Source organism: Mauremys reevesii, linkage group 2 (genome assembly GCF_016161935.1).
Source record: "Mauremys reevesii isolate NIE-2019 linkage group 2, ASM1616193v1, whole genome shotgun sequence".
In the NCBI taxonomy this organism is placed as follows: domain Eukaryota; kingdom Metazoa; phylum Chordata; order Testudines; family Geoemydidae; genus Mauremys; species Mauremys reevesii.
The window spans coordinates 342687-359647 of record NC_052624.1 but is presented as its reverse complement, the minus strand read 5'-3'; the positions used below and the strand labels follow the sequence as shown (position 1 = coordinate 359647).

Here is a 16961-nt window from a genome sequence, read left to right as displayed (position 1 = left end):
CGCTGGTCTTGTGCGGCACAGGGGAGCAAAGAGCCCAGCAGCTCAGTGCAACTCTGCTCTCCCTTCCCCTCCTGTGAGCAACAGGAACAGGCTGTCCCCCACTCCTCCCCCTCCTGCACCCAAGGTGCCCCTGGAGCTGCCCTCCAAACCTGGGAAGCAAGAGAGGGAACCCCATGTCTGCAAATTGATTGCTTAATTATTTGCTCCATTATCTTTCCGGGTACTGAAGTTAAGCTGACTGGTCTGTGATTCCCCAGGTTGTCCTTATTTCCCTTTTTAGAGATTGGCACTAGATTTGCCCTTTTCCAATCCTCTGGAATCCCTCCCGTCTTCCTTGACTTTTTGAAGATCATCGCTAATAGCTGAGATAGCCCATGGAGAGTCCGAAAAGATTATGGCCACTCCAATTGCCCAGACATTTGGCACCTAGCAACCACCATAGATGGCCCACTTTCCTTAGGAAGCCAGCGGGGTGTCACCAGCTGGAGAACAAAGGGCTAAGAAGAAGGCCAGGTGACAATGTTTGCCAGGAACAAGGACAAAGGAGGAGCCAGGTAAGGTTGTTAGGTGCAGGCTGCTGGAAGGAGGAAGATGCTCCTGGACTGAGACTAACGAGGGGTCAGAGAGCTCTAGGACTGACCCAGATGGACTGTGCTATAACTTTCTGTTCTCTAGGTTAACTAAGGATTTTCTACACTGTGTTCCAGACATCTAATAAACCCTCTTGCTTTTACACCACTGCTGAGAGTCCCTGCAGACTAAGAAGGTGGGGGTGCATAGCTCCCTTTGGTGCCCATCTCAGGTGGACTCACCGAAGGGCGCTCACGGCGTGACACAGGGGTGCTGAAGGCTCCGAGGTTCAGTCCCAGGAGGCAGTGAAGCCAAGTGGCTTGCCCTAGTGAAAGAGTGTGACCCTAAGGGGGTCTGGCTCCCTGAAGGGGTCCTCCCTGGGACTGTTCCAAAGCACTGAACCTGTGGCTCTGTGACAACCTGCGTTCCTTGATTAATAACTTTGCATTTGACTATATTAAAATTGATTTTGTTTGAATGGGCCCAACTTCTAAGTCCCCTCTAAGCTGCACAGGCACGCAGCAGCCTATCAAGCACCGTGCAGGTGCTCAGGACTGCAGCAAGGAGAGATGCCTCTTCCCCAGCCCTGGACCTGCCACGGTGGGGAGAGGCATCTCTCCCCCAGCCCCCAACCCAGCCCCAGACTTGCTGTGGACAGGGGGAGAGGCACCCAGCCCCCGGCCCCCTGCCCCAACCCAGCCCTGGACCTGCTGCGGATGGGGGAGAGGCGCCTATTCTGCAGCCCCAGCCCCAGAGCTGGCACGGTGGGAAAAGGCACCTCTACCCCCCCACCAGCCCAGGTGCTGTTGCAGGGAGAGAGACCTGGGGGGAGTCCTCTCTCCCCACCATAGCCCCAGAACACCCACCTGTACCCCAAACTGCTCATCCCCAGCCCCACCCCAGAGCCCACACCCACAGCCAGAGCCCTCATCCCCCCACACCCTGACACTCATCCCCAGCCCCAGCCCACAGGCACCGACTCTATGGGTGCTCCAGGGCTGGAGCACCCACAGGGAAAAATTGGTGGGTGCTCTGCACCCACTGGCAGCTCCCCACCCTGTCCCCCAGCCCCAGCTCACCTCCACCTCCTCCCCTGAGCACGCCACCGTGTCCTGCTTCTCCCCCCTGCCTCCCAGCGCTTGTGCCGCAAAACAGCTGTTTCGTGCGGCAAGCTTGAGGGAGGGGGGAGAAAGGGGAACGTGGAGCGCTTGGGGGAGGAGGTGGGGCTGGGGCAGGGATTTGGGGAGGGGTCCAATAGGGGCAGGGAAGGGCAGAGTTAGGGAAGGGACTTTGGGGCAGGGGTGGAGGCACGAGCACCCACGGGCTCAGAAAAAAGTTGGTGCCCACACCCTCAGCCGGAACCCTCAGCCCCTGCACTGCAACCCTCTGCCCCAGCCCTGAGCCCTGCCCCCCATAATCCCTCAGCACCACCCCAGAACATGAATTTTGTTATGTGCACCAATATGGAGGTGATGTGTCACACATGTAGGGAAAATTAGAGGGAACATTGCAGCTTGCCAAGCACTCTAGACTGCTGTGTGTGACTTTCCTATCCTATCGCTATTGCTCCCTGCCAAGCTTGGTTTCAGCACAAATTTTATTAACAGTGATCAGTGGAATCTTGCTCCCTCCAGAACCCTACTAGAAACACCCCCACTCAATGCTGCCCCCGATAACTACTTTTTGAGATCGGTCGGTTAGCCAGCTCTTAATCCAGTTAATAGTGCTTTATCGTCATGTCGTACTAGCACCTTACAAGTCAAATGTATTACTTCTAGGCAGATATCGTTATCAACCAAACTGGTAATCTCCTCAGAAAATGAAACCAGATCTGGTGAGCTGACCTGTTTTCCATAAAAATATGTTGACTGATGTGACTAAGTGGAAATGTTCTTAATTTCTCTGAATACTGTGCCTGCCTCAGTTTTCCCTAATTTAAGTATTGCTTAAGTATCTAGGTGGTGGGATAAGGGTGTGTGAGCTTGCAGAGACAGGCAGGTGTGAGTACCATCTGCACAGAGAAAGCTGACACCCTGTAACCTTGCAGTCCATGGCCCCTGTGACGTTATGAGTATAATAGCTCATTAAAAGGTGACAGGGCCAGAAAGAGTTAATTAACTCACCTCACCGACTGACCTGACCCATGGGTGAACCTTAAGGGCTGGTTAGGAAGGTATGTAAATGAATAGAGCTTTAAAATGCAAGTCTGCATTGTTAGAGGTAGAAGGGCAGATGTTTGCTCAGATCGTGTGATGTAAGCAAACAAGTCTTGTCTATTGCTATAGTTTTAATTCAAAGATCAAAAAAGGAATATTAACATTTGTAATAATACTTGAGTGAAATGGTGTTATTGTCTATGTGTCTCTTTGAAGGTTGTGGTAACCTGTATCTGAACTGTTTAATGGATAAATTACTCTGTGCTAATTGCCAGGAGATTTGGGAGAAGGAGTTAAGCCTATTGTTTTCTCAGGCCGAAAGGCTGCTGGAAACGTATAAGAAGCCTGGGACACGATCCTTCTTCACCTCAGATCTGCTTTGGGTTTCAAGAGGGGGAAACCTTAAGCCATAAGGATTGAGATCCCCAGTCACTGACTGGAGCCACCCTGAATATGGAAATTGGACTATAACCTATGGACTATTTCTAAAAAGACTTTTGGCAACTACAAGCTCATCTCTACTGTGTATCTGAACCTCAAGAATTGAATTCAAGTCTGTCTGTATATTAATCTTTTAACCAACACTCTCTCTCTCTTTTCTTTTTTAATAAATTTTAGCTTAGTTAATAAGAATTGGCTATAGCGTGTATTTTGGATAAGATCTAAGTTATAATTGGACCTGGGTATGTGGCTGATCCTTTGGGATTGGAAGAACCTTTTCTTTTATATGATGAAGTAAGATTTTTAGGAATCATCATCATATCTGACAGGTGTGTCTGGATGGAGGCCTGAGGCTGGGCACTTTAAGGGAACTGCGGGGTTTGGACTTCTAAGTGACCAGTGAGGTACTAGAGAAGCTGATTTGTGCTGGTTGGTAAATCTAAGTATTGAAATAACCACCAGTGTTTGGGGTTTGTCTGCCCCGTTTGGTTTGCAGTTCACCCTGATTGAGTGACCTCAGCTGGCTCCCACGGGCAGCACCGTCACAACCCCCTCTTCTGCAAGGTGTTGGGAAGAGAGATCAGGTGACCTTTTTGCCTGGGAAAGGGACAAAGGACAGAGGAGGGGCTACAGGAGGTCAGAGACTGAGCTGCTGGAAACTAGTCTCAGTCCAAAACCAGGAGATGGGAGGCAGAGCCCAGGGCTCTGGACACAGCCCCTGCACCGATGGTCGCTGCTGAAGGTTCCTGATTTCTGTGCTAACAAGGTCTGTTCCATGCTGTATTCCCAACAACTAATAAACCCTTTCGTGTTACACTGGCAGAGAGTCACTGCAGGCTAGAGATCAGGGTGGCATTGCTCCCTCTGAGTGTGGAGTGCCTGGGATCCAGATAGGATTGCCAACCCTACAGGATTGGCCTGGAGTCTCCAGGAATTAAAGATCAATCTTTAATTAAAGATTATCATGTGATTAAATCTCCAGGAATATGTCCAAACAAAGTTGGCAACCCTAGGTCCAGAGCAAGTGGACTCATGAGCCACAGGCAGGCTGGAGGCTCAGAAAGGTGCAGTTCCAGGAGGTGGTGGAGCCCAGCGCTTAACACCCAAGAGTGAGTGGACCCCCGAGAAGGGCTGTTGCACTGAAGGGAGGGGTCCTCTCAGGGACCGTACGGAGCAGAGGGCCTGTGAGTCTGTGACAACTGGCATTATTTTCCTATACTTTCATTTATCAGCTTTTCCATTATTTTGCCTGGGGCTGATGTCAGGCGACCCGGCCGATAAGTACCTGCCTACTTGCGCTCTTTGAAAAGGGCCAATGGGAGCTCTGCTCCAGCCCCTTGGAATGTCCTTGGGTCATGGGGCAGCTGCCCTTCATGGGGCATGAGGGGCCAGACAGTCTGTGACCACCTTAGGAAGGCCCCACTTTGGGGCAAGCGGCTACCTAGTAAGTGAGCACCCATAAAGGTTATCTAAGCTCAGAGAGGGGACCTCCCAAGGGAGACAGGGAAGCTTCTGTGGAGAGGAGCTCACAAGAGAGGGCAGGGCAGGGAGCCTAGAGCAGTGGTTCTCATGCAGAGGTACGCATACCCCTAGGGGGACTCAGCTCACCTAGATCAGGGTTTCTCAACCTGAGGGTTGCAGCCACGAGGGCGGGAGGTTACAAGATGGGGTTAGGGGGTCACAAGTGCAGGGCTGGCATTAGGAGGTGATAAGCAGGACAACCGCCCAGGGACCCATAGCATAGGGGGCACCGCAAAGCTAAGTAACATGCTTCAGCTCTGCCCTCTGGGCTCAGGCTTCAGCCAAGGCTCACCCATGAAAACAGCTCAAGTATCCCACTGAACTGCAAGTACAATATTTATATTCTACTCAATTTTATAATTATATGGTAAAAATAAGAAAATAAGCAACTTGTCAGCAAGAGGGTGCTGTGACATGTGTGTCTCATTTTGTAAGCAAGTAGTTTAAGTGAGGTGAAACTGGGGGTACAGCAGTCTGGAATGGTTGAGAACCACTCACAGAATATCAGGATTGGAAGGGACCTCAGGAGGTATCTAGTCCAACCCCCTGCTCAAAGCTGGACCAACCCCAACAGAATCATCCCAGCCAGGGCTTTGTCAAGCCTGACCTTAAAAACCTCTAAGGAAGGAGATTCCACCACCTCTCTAGGGAGCCCATTCCAGTGCTTCACCACCCTCCTAGTGAAATAGTGTTTCCTAATATCCAACCTAAACCTCCCCCACTGCAACTTGAGACCATTGCTCCTTGTTCTGTCATCAGCCACCACTGAGAACAGTCTAGATCCATCCTCTTTGGAACCTCCTTTCAGGTAGTTGAAAGCAGCTTCAAATCCCCTCCTCCTTCTCTTCTGCAGACTAAACAATCCCAGTTTCCTCAGCCTCTCTTCCTAGGTCATGTGCTCCAGCCCCCTAATCATTTTTGTTGCCCTCCGCTGGACTCTCTCCAATTTGTCCACATCCTTCTTGTAGTGTAGTGCCCAAAACTCGACAGTTCTCCATATGAGGCCTCACCAATGCCAAACAGATCCCTCGATCTGCTGGCAATACCCCTACTTATACAGCCCAAAATGCCATTAGCCTTCTTGGCAACAAGGGCACACTATTGACTCATATCCAGCTTCTCATCCACCATAACCCCTAGGTCCTTTTCTGCACTCGGTCCCTAGTCTGTAGCAGTCCATGGGATTCTTCCATCCTAAGTGCAGGACTCTGCACTTGTCCTTGTTGAAGTTCATCAAGTTTCTTTTGGCCCCGTCCTCTAATTTGTATAAGTCCCTCTGTATCCTATCCCTACTGTCCAGTGTATCTACCACTCCTCCCAGTTTAGTGTCATCTGCAAACTTGCTGAGAGTGCAGCCCACACCATCCTCCAGATCATTAATGAAGATATTGAACAAAACCGGCCCCAGGACTGACCCTTGGGGCACTCCGCTTGATACCGGCTGTCAACTAGACATGGAGCCATTGATCACTACCCGTTGAGCCCGATTATCTAGCCAGCTTTCTGTCCACCTTATAGTCCATTCATCCAGCCCATACTTCTTTACCTTGCTGGCAAGAATACTGTGGGAGACCGTATCAAAAGCTTTGCTAAAGTCAAGGAATAACACATCCACTGCTTTCCCCTCATCCACAGGGCCAGTTAACTCCTCATAGAAGGCAATTAGGTTAGTCAGACATGACTTGCCCTGGGTGAATCCACTGGGCTAGAGGAGGAGCTCTCCAGCAACCCCCCCCAAAATGAGGATCATGTAAAAGGTTCTCCTAGAGAGGGGAGCCCCCTAGAGAGGCTGCAGTCAGCAGGTATCCAAAAGGGCCTATCGCAATCCAGGGTCTCCCAGTCAGGGGCCAGAAGCCTGCCCCAGTGAGGATCAGCCACTGTCCCAGGAGAAGAGTCACAGCAGATAGTCCTCCCTGGCCCCTGGCTGCAGAGAAGGCTCTTACTCTGATAAAGGCAAGAGGCCTAACACCAAGGGCAGAAAGCAGAACCAAGAGAACTCCTGGGGAAGAGCCTGGGTAGAAGTACGCACTAGCCAGCTTAAGAACAACCTCAATCAATCAGCTGGGATGAACCAGTGCAGGATATATACAAAATGTTCATCTGTTAATACATGAAACCCTTCACGAGGGGGTGCTCTTTAACAGCTAATGGTCTGTTTAGTCTTGTTCATTGGTGACCCCTTTCACACAGCAAGCCTCTTACTGTGATGCCCCTTATAAATGAAAACAGGGGTTAATTTAAGGAGGGGCTAATGGCTGTCTGCCCCACAGAGCTGACACCTCCCCCCCCCCCCATCTTGCACCCCCATGACAGGGGGGTCACACACCCCCAGTTCAAGAACCCCTGGTCTTATTGCAATGCTATCCCGAGTGAGACGGGGGGGGGGGGGGGGAAGGAGACTCAAGTAAGGGCTCACCTGTAATACCATAGCCATCTGCAAAGGGAAATCTGGGTCAGCCTGAAAAGACAACACCACGATTTCCCACCAGCAGGGACCAGATCTCCTCAGCCAGCTCTTTTAGGACAGTTGGGTGCAAGTTTATAGATTTCAAGGTCAGAAGGGACCATTGTGGAGCATCTAATCTGACCTCTTATATAACACAGGCCTTAGAACTTCCACAAAATTCCTAGAGAAGATCTTTTTTGAAAAATATCCAGTGTAGATTTTAAAATGGTCAATGATGGAGAATCCACCACAACTCTTGGCAATTTGTTTCAAGGGTTAATCAATTACTTTCACTGTTCAGACTGGAAATAAGTCCTAGTTTAAGTCTCCCTTCAACTTCCAACTCCTGGATCATGTTAGATCTTTCTCTAGTAAATGGAAGAGCCCATTAAGTATTTGTTTGCCATGTCGATACTTCTAGATTGTAATCAAGTCATCCTTCTCTGCTGGAAGGATCTGTTCTGGGTCCAGTGTTAAGTAACACGTTTATTAATGACCTGCATGTAGGAATAGAGCACATACTGACCAAAGCTGCAGATGACAAAGCTAGGGAGGGGTGCAAACACTTTGGAGCATAGAGCTAAAATCAAAAGGAATCTTGATAATTAGAGAACTAGGCTATAAACAAAAATGACATTAACAGACAAATGTTAGGTACTACACCTAGGGAAGAAAAAACAAAATGAGGGATGATAACTGGCTTGTCAGCAGCACCGTGGATCACAACCTCAACATGAGTCGACACTGCGATGCTGTTGCAAAAAAAGCAAATGCAGTTTTAGGTTACATTAGCAGAGGCAGAGCCTGCAAGTCATGGAAGGTGATAATTTCGCTTTACTTGGCACTGGTTAGGCCTCAGCCGGAGGACTGTGTCCAATTTTGGTCAACAATACATAGAAAGGATGTAGAGCTGAGCAACAAGGATGATCAAAGGGATGGAATGCAGCCCTGTAAGAAAAGGCTGAAGGAACTGGGTATGTTTAGTTTGGAAAAAAGAGGAGATTAAGAGGGAACATGACAGCAGTCTTCAAGTATTTGAAAGGCTGCCATAAAAAAAAAAAAAAGATGGAGAAAAGTTGTTCTGTCTTGCCACAGTGGCAGGACAAGAGAGAATGGGTTCAAACTACAGCACACAGAGTTAGATGAAATCTCAGAAAAAAAATTCCTAACTGCAAGAACAGTAGGACAATGAAACAGATTCCTAGAGAGGTTGTAGAAGCTCCTTCACTGGAGGTTTTCCAAAGGAGGCTGAATAGCCCTGTCTTGGATGGGTCAGACAACAAATCCTCCATCCTGGACGAGGATTAGACTTGATGACCCTTGTGGTCCCCTCTAACCCTATGGTTCTAGGATTCTCTTTGTTAAGAGAAATAGAGACACTGATTGAGCAGTTTGAGTCTAAGGCATCCTTTAAGCATTCATGTGGCTCTTCTCTGAACCCTTTCCAATTTAGTCAACATCCTTCTTGGATTGGGGACACCAGAATGGAACACAGTATTCCAGCAGGGGTCACACTAGTGACCAAGACAAAGGTAAAATAACTGATGTTCAACTGATTATCCACCATTCCCCCAACAATCTTTTAGAGTCACTACCAGGGGCGGCTCTAGACATTTTGCCGCCCCAAGCACGGCGGCATGCCGCGGGGGGTGTTCTGCCGCTCACCGGTCCCGCAGCTCCGGTGGACCTCCCACAGGCATGCCTGTGGAGGGTCCGCTGGTCCCGTGGCTCCACCGAAGCTGCGGGACCAGCAGACCCACCGCAGGCACGCCTGCAGGAGGTCCACCAGAGCCGCGGGACCAGTGGACCCTCTGCAGGCACGCCGCCGAAGGCACCCTGCCTGCTGTCCTCCTGGCGAGCGGCAGAGCACCCCCCCCCCCCCCAAGCACACATTTGGCGTGCTGGGTCCTGGAGCTGCCCCTGGTCACTACCTCCAGAATAGCCCCTCATCCTGAAAGTATGGCCTACATTCTTTGTTCCTAAATGTATACATTTAGCAGTATTAAAAACTGCATTGTTGGTTTGCATCCAGTTTACCAAGCGATCTAAATCGCTCTGTCAGTGACCTGTCATCTTCCTCGTTTACCATTCCCTCAATTTGTGTGTCATCTCATCAGTGATGAGTTGGTTTTCATCTAGGTAATTGATCAAAATATTAAATAGCATAGGGCCAAAACTGATCCCTGTAGGACCCACTGAAAATACACCTGCTTGATGACAATTCCACATTTAAAATTACATTGAGACTTATCAGTTAGCCAGTGTTTAATCCACTTACAATCAAGTTATGTAGGCCTGCTGATTTAAAAATGTTTATCCTTAGTAGATCCGGTCTAATACTCTCCTTGGTTACTAATGGACTGGAAAATATTTCATGATCCTCATGCAATAGGATCACACCATCCTGCTTCTTTCCAAATACAGAATAGTTATTGAAAACTGTGTTCATAATGTACTTTAAGAAGTCCTTATTGTCCTTAGAGCTGCCACTCTCAGATTTTTCCCCTGATGTCTTTAGCTTCCCTTATCAATTTTCTACACCTCACAGCTTCTAATTTATATTGATTGCTATACATATTCCCCATTTTCTATTTTTTTAAATATTGCTTTCTTATCTAATTGCTGCCTTCTCTTCCCCACTGAAAGAGGATGGACTTTTAGTCAAAGTTGTCCTCTTTCCTGATTGTGGAATCATAGCTTTTTGGTCAACTAAAACTCTCCTTAAAGAGCTCCAATTTTCTGTCACATTTTCCGGTTTAATTTTTCTCTTGCAATCAATTTCACTCAATTTTCCTCTTTTGAAACACCAAGTATATACACATTACTGGTAAGGACTGTCCTCTGTTCGCCTATAAAAAATGCAATCAGGTCAACGATCACTGGTCCCTAGGCAACCAAGAGCTTCCAGTTCAGTGATTGATTAATTGCTATCCAGCATAATGGATAGAGTTACTTTGTGTTGGCTATAACGTGTGTTAGAAAATGATCTATAAGTTTTAGAAACTCTACTACTATGTTTTAGTACTGGCCATGCGACCTCCACCAAATGAAAGTGCCCCACAACACCACACTTTCTTCTCACACATTACAGAAAGGCGCTTAGCCACATCCTGTTCTCTATTTTAATTTGATGGTCTACAACAGTGGTCGGCAAACTTCGTCACGCAACCCTCAGGGTAATCGGCTGGCGGGCCATGAAACTTTTTGTCTACATGGGCCGTCTGCAGGCATGGCCCCTTGCAGCTTCCAGTGGCCGTGGCTTGCTGTTCCCAGCCAATGGGAGCTGCGGGAAGCAGCAGCCAGCACATTCCTGCAGCCTCTGCTGCTGATTTTAAGATCCCAGTCATGTGACATGTCCCACCAGGTTTCAGTAATGCTATGGAGAACAGAGAAATCTGTATTGTTTGTATGATTATATGTAATTCAGTCTACTGACCGGATATTATTCTGGGTGACTGCATAGAGTTGAATCAAAGGAGGCTGTAAAGGGGAACAAGCTGGAAATGAAACAATGACAGAGATAATGCATCTCCAGTGATAATGCCAAGAGTCCTTAAGGGAAAAATGGGTGAACAGGATACTGGAAAAATAACCTGGCTGGGGGATAAGGAAGGTAGGTAACAGGCCTATTTTTCCAAGGCTAGAGCCTAAAGAGAAAAGAACCCTGCCTCAGGGGTGAGCAGGGCCCAGCAGCTCTGATATAGGCAGAGCTGTCAGAAGGCTATATAAGGAAGGCAGGACCTTTAGGGATGTGGCTGAGGCAGCTGGGCTCACCTGAGAAAGGTGCTGAGCTGTAGGTGAGACCCGTCACAGTGACAAATTTTATAGTGCAGGAGGCCTGCAGAAATGATGGGACTCATGTTGGTAATTCTGTCATGTGTAAAACAGATTTTAGAGACTTGTGTGTGCTAACACCATAAGATAAAACACTCACATTCAAAAGCTAACTAACATTTTATCAGAAAATGTTATCTAACTGAAAATCTGCACAACCGTAGTTTGAGGACTTACACTATGGGTATTTATTACTAATGTGGTATCAAACTGTGTGCTGAACTTTAAAACAAAGTAGCAAGGCACAGCCAAAGATGGAAAGATGGCATGGATAATATCAACCTTTCTATACATCATAATTAAGTGATGGACTTCTCATTTGATTTACTGTCAAGTTTATCACAGAAAATTAAGGAATCAGTTTTCTAAGCTTTCCCAAAAGAAGCAAAAATATTGTAACATGATGAAAGATCCACTTGATACCTGGCAAGGAGAGATGCCACCTTTGCAGTCTAGATAACTTTGACATCTTTAGATAAAGCATACAGCAGCAACTACAATTTACAACAAGTAGGTTTGTGGCCATCTGACAATAGGCGAGGGAGTCCCTCTGCTCTTAAGCTGCTTTGTTTGATAGACACTTTGTCCCTCCCAAACAGTGCATCTAGCAAACAGAACGCCAGGCCCCATTGGCTCTGAGAATAAACTCCTGCTCTGCTCCTGTGCTGAATAGGGACTGCTCAGCAAAGCACCCCCCTCTCACATATACCCCAGCCCATCCACACAGACCCCCAAATGCCCCACACATACCTCAGCAACCCTCCACCACCCCCATCTCATCAGCCCTGATGCACACCCCAGCCCACACCACTTCAGCCCCACTGTCCACAGCTCCCAACTCCAGCACCCCAAAACACCAGTTCATTCTATAGCAGCCCCACCCCTCACCCTGCAGTCCCCTAATATTCCCCACTCACCCCCAGCTCCTCGCTCACCACACTGCTAGGCACTCACTGCCCAGCCCCATGGAGGAGTGCTCTGCTCCCAAGCCAGAGCGGCTCCTCCTGACTTTGGCTGACCAGTGGCTCTGCTCACTCCCATTGCCCACCTGTACCCGCACACTGTGAGCAACATTGAAGAGAAAAGTGGTGTCCTGACCTGGCACACAGGAGTGCAGCATGAGGAGGTAGCTGCTCATCCATCATGGAGAGCCAAACCCACTGGAATCCAATAAGCCTGGTTGCAACACCACTCACTCAAAATTGGACCCCCCCAAATGTCAGACAGAAGCAGCTGTCAGAGGCGCCAAGAGGACTGTCTTGCATATACCAACTGCAGCTGGGCCAGTCATGACAACATGGTTGGAAAGAAGGTGTCTGTGACACCAGGGTCCAGTCTGAGAGGTAGAATTGCAGGCACACCCCTCCCCCCCCCCCCCGCCCACCAGAGACAGAGTGGGAGCAGAACCAGTCACCTGAGGGGCACACTCAAGATTCCAGAGGTCAGACATTGCTCACCCTGCAACCATAACAGGATGGTGGAAACAGGGGGTGACCTAATCTAAAGGGAGGTCACCTTGGGATTTCCATTCTGGCAGATTGCCTGTCATGTGCAAAGAGCATCCAGGGAGAGATCACACACACAGCTCATCCTTGAGCTGTCACACATACCAATTATAACATTTCTCCTCATCAGTGAGAAATTCCATTTCCTCGTGCATATTATCCAGACTGCTAATACTGTATCACAGTCCTAGGACTCAAACATCTTCTCTTCACATTCTTTACCACTGTTGGAAGCAGTGTCCCCAGCCAGACACTGCACTGTGGTCAGTATCTGCCCTACAATGCTTCCTCTTCGTAGGGGGAGGGAGCATGTTTCCGAGATGACCCCACCCCAGAACAATACACCCCAATGACACTGCAATTCCACAACAGCAGTGTGCCACCCCCACACAGTGTCAGTACAGAGCACCCCACCAACACTGCCCACCCGGGGCCAGTAGAGTCCACCCCAATGACACTGCCCCTCCCTCACCCAGGGCCAGCTCAGTGCTCCAACACTGCACCTTTGCCTCCCCACCCTGCACCCACCCAACACTGCCACCCCACACCAGTACAGTGCACCCCAACACTGGGCACCCACCCTAGGGCAGCACACCTCAACACGGCCCCATTCCCACCCTATGATGCAGCATCCCCCATCCCAAGACCAGCTCACTGCACATCTTATGCCAAGATGCTGCAGCCCAAGGGCCCTGTCCCCCCTTTACCCCAGGCCCCTCTCACTGGGGTGAGCTTGAGGTCCTGCAGCACATCGTCCATGTAGTGATACTCTGAGAGCTCAGTTTCCACCATCTCATTCTTGAGCTCCAGCACCCGGCCCATCACCCCATCGAGCATGTGCTGTAGCACCCGGCGTTTCTGCGGATGCACCATCTGGTCGTAGCATGTCTCCAGGCAACGCAGGATCTGTGTGTAGCGCAGGAACAAGGTGGCCAGCATGTGGAAAAACAGCCTCTGGTCCTTCTCAGGCCGCGGGGGCTGAGATGGCAGCTCCTGAGCCAGCAGCTCCTTCAGGGCAGCCTGGGACTCGAGCCACATCCTCATGTAGGTGCTAGAGAGAGCAGGACATCTCAGAGCCAGGGGGCTGGAAATGTGGCCACAGCCTATGCTGCTGTGGCCACAACTGCCCCATTGTCCTCCCTCCAGAGGAACAGCTCTGGCAGCCAAGCCCCAACCCCAGGGCCCATGGGCTGTTTGCACGGGGACTGCACAGAACTGCAGCAGGTGTAATTCACCGCTTCAGTGATTTGGGGTCATGTCAGTGTATGGACCCCCCCCCCCCAGCCCACAACAGCAACCCAGCTTAGAGCACCCACCTCCCCTCCAGCAGCTCAAAGTCAAACTCAGACGGCCTCCTTCTGTCCTTCACCAAACCTCCACCCCATCAGCCCAGTGCCCACACCCCCATGCTGTACTGATCTCCCACCTCAAGCAGATACCTGCCCCACAATACCTCAGACCCTCACCGACCTCCCACTGCCCACACCTCCCCTTGCCCCAGTGCCCACACCCCCCATTACCCCAGGCTGACACCCGCAATACCCCAGTGCCCAGGCCCCACATGCTGCACTAACTCCCACCCCACACCACACCCAGGGCCTCTCCCACCAAGGGGCAGCCCAGATTTTTCCCCATCCCCCTACGCCGGGCCTCACCGGCTGGACATTGTGCCCACGCCTGCTCCGCTCTGCCCCCCCGGGGCTGCCCTGCGTGGGGGAATTGTCCCATCACCCTGGAGACCAAACCCCGCCCCCCCATTGTCTCCATGGGAAGAGCCCTGATCAGTGGAACACTCGCTAGCTGCCCTGACACATGGGAGTGGAGAGTCCCCCGCCCCCGGGAGCCCCAGTCCCAGCCCGGGCTGGTGGCCCGAGCTGGCAGCGAGCCCCCGCAGGCAGCACCCTGGCCCCACACAGCCTGGCCCCAGGGGACGCCCCCTGCTGCCCAGGCCTGGGCAGGGCACACCCACATGGCCGGGACCCCCCTTGTGGAGTCAGAGGGGACCTTGTCCTGCTTAGCACTGGCCCATGGACCTGCAGCCCCCGCCAGCCGGGACAGGGAGGGCATGGCCGGCTTGGTTCAGGGACAGCACCGGCCAGTGGCTGAGTCACACTTAACACCCCCCCACACACACACAGTCACTGCTCCCCCTTAGAGGTTGTAGGTTTTATTCCTGTGGGTAGGAACAGAGTCATCGGCTCCGCAGCCCCCCACCCCATGCTGCCTTTGCAGTCACTTGCTGCTGGTGTACTTGGTGACTGCTTTGGTGCCCTCAGACACGGCATGCTTGGCCAGCTCCCCCGGCAGCAGCAGGCGGACGGCGGTCTGCACCTCGCGGCTGGTGATGGTGGAGCGCTTGTTGTACTGGGCTAGGCGGGAGGCCTCTGTGGCAATGCGCTCGAAGACATCATTCACAAAGGAGTTCATGATGCTCATGGCCTTAGAGGAGATGCCAGTGTCAGGGTGAACCTGGCAGGAAAGGGAAGAGTGTGAGGAGGGGTGGTAGCTGCCCCCATCCCATCCCACCCCTGCGCCTGCCTTGGTCCCTTCCCCTGCACCAGGGGAGCTGCAGGAAAGGGACTGACAGCATGGGAGCATGGCACGCAGCAGGCAGAAGGGGCATTTCTGGACCCGTGAAGGCAGCTGGCAGGAGAAGAAATAAGGGCCTGTGAACCTAAGGAGGGCACCACTCCTGCCTCCAGCCAGATTTGTCATAAGCCAAGACAACTCCAGGGAGTGGCAGTAGGCCAGTCCCAGCCTGTTGTCTTTGATCAGCATTACAGGAATATCAATATGAGGCCCTGAAGTGCTGGGTGCGGCAGGCAGTCTCTGCCCCAGAGCTCACCCTTCTTGGGAATGGAGACAGCAGGTAGTGATGGTGGGGTACACTAGTGTTTTCCTATAGACGGCACACAGTGCAACCCCCTGCTCAGGGGGTGAGCAATAGAGCACTCATCTCACAGATATCAGCACAACCCCACTCGATATTGAGGAGGGGAGCCCTCAGCTACCACCCACTTCCCCCAGTCCACTCTGCACCAGGCCACAGAGCTAGGGAACAGAGCCATCAAGCAGGACTTTGCCATGGGAGCCCAGCAGGGCCATAGCAGCTGTCAACTCCCTCCCCCAACTTTATGTAGAGACTTTTTCTAGGCTGCTCAAGAGCCCCAGCACTGGTGCATCCCACCCTGGTGGTATGTGCATCTCACATCCCAGAGTGGGGGAGGGACAGCCCTTGTCATTAGGGCTCTGGGAAGACAACACAGGAACCCTGCATTTGTCTGGTGCCCATTGATTTCAGAGCTACTGACTGACAGGAGGAGCTAATGGACTGCCCAAGGAACATGTGTAATTGACAAAAGATGACTAAGCCCAGAAGGTAGTAGAGTGTGTGTGTGAAGACACCAGAGAGGCATTGGTCAAAGGGTGATAGAGCCAGACCAGGAATCTTTGCATATAGAAGGGGTGGTAGCACCAGTGCTAGAGATAAAATCCTGGGGGAGGGGCTGCTAGCAGCAATCCTGTCCTAGGTCCCAGGTGAGGGTTAGGATGGGCTATCCCATAGGGTCTTGCAGACCCTATGCCCCTCCTCAGCTCATAACACCCAGAGACCTAAGGAGGCTGAAGTCACACACACATTGTGTGTTAACATGTGTGTATCTGCTTCTGAGCACACACACCTAGTCTCCTTCTGGGAATCCCACCCCACCTGCAGGGGTAACAACATAACAGCTAGAATTGATTAGAGTAGCCAGGTAGGATAAGCCCTTCACTCACCTGTTTCAGCACTTTGTAGATATAGACTGAGTAGGTCTCCCTCCTCTTCACCTTCCGCTTAGATTTCTTGTCCCCAGAGACAGGGCCTCGGCCTCGTTTCTTCCCAGCTTCTGCACTCATTCTTGATACCCCTCCAGGCACCACAAGCCAGGCTGTAAACCACTAGGGATAGCTTTATAATGAGGGTATCACCTGCCACAGGTGAGGCCACTAAGGAGGGGAGGAGCTCCCCGGAGTGGATCCAGCCAGCAATTCTTCCTTGGGTGAGAGCCCCACCAGCCCAGAGAGGAACTCAGAGGAAACTAATTTGGTTCAATGAAATTGTATTGGCCTGGCAAACTGCCAAAGTCTAAGAAAGGCAGACCCCTGAGCCCCACACAGAAAGCCAGGTTCCACCAACCCAGCATAGGGCCAAAGATTGCGGGTTTGTCCCCAATAGACCCAGTATAGGTCGTCATTGGGTGTTGGAGAGTTGTTTCCTAAATCTACCCCTGCTTGGTGGGAAGATTGCAAATCATAAAAGAGGGACTGACCAACTTCCCCCAAGAGCTGCTGGAACCAGCTGGAGGCAAAGTGTGTGTGCAGCAAGAAGGAAACATTGACTCTGTAACTGAACAATCGCAGTGAGGTGACCCCATGTGAGCCAGCGTGACCCTATCCCCAGTCCAAACTAGCCCAGGCACCTCTCTGGAGACATGTCCCATTCGCAAA

General features: G+C 51.0%; 2 protein-coding genes across 8 annotated transcripts in view; both read right to left on the bottom strand.

The window, feature by feature from the left end:
* The window catches only part of IQCA1L (IQ motif containing with AAA domain 1 like), a 50079-nt gene extending 35881 nt beyond the window's left edge, over positions 1-14198 (bottom strand). For 6 of the 7 annotated variants that reach the window (XM_039521197.1, XM_039521202.1, XM_039521203.1 and 3 more), the window contains exons 1-2: positions 14129-14198; positions 13197-13524 (exon numbers count right to left, since the gene is read on the bottom strand). In XM_039521197.1, coding sequence (XP_039377131.1) covers positions 13197-13524; positions 14129-14139 — 339 coding nt within the window. In that variant the 5' untranslated portion in view covers positions 14140-14198. Of the gene's footprint in view, positions 1-13180; positions 13525-14128 lie in introns of those variants that run through there. The other variant, XM_039521204.1, reaches the window with a different exon arrangement.
* Positions 14199-14624: 426 nt separating this feature from the next.
* On the bottom strand, positions 14625-16406 carry LOC120399599 (late histone H2B.L4). The gene is made up of 2 exons (XM_039528033.1): positions 16251-16406; positions 14625-14942 (listed from the first exon to the last, which is right to left on the bottom strand). Exons 1-2 carry the CDS (start codon positions 16368-16370, stop codon positions 14706-14708), a joined length of 357 nt encoding a protein of 118 aa, XP_039383967.1. The 5' UTR covers positions 16371-16406; the 3' UTR covers positions 14625-14705.
* Between the last annotated feature and the right edge of the window lie 555 nt (positions 16407-16961).

Excerpts from the sequence above, each read along its gene's own strand:
- LOC120399599 (XM_039528033.1), bottom strand. The coding sequence starts at position 16,370 with ATGAGTGCAGAAGCTGGGAAGAAACGAGGCCGAGGCCCTGTCTCTGGG. Across the intron at positions 14,943-16,250 it reads TCTACAAAGTGCTGAAACAG|GTTCACCCTGACACTGGCAT; the intron begins GTGAGTGAAGGG and ends CTTTCCTGCCAG.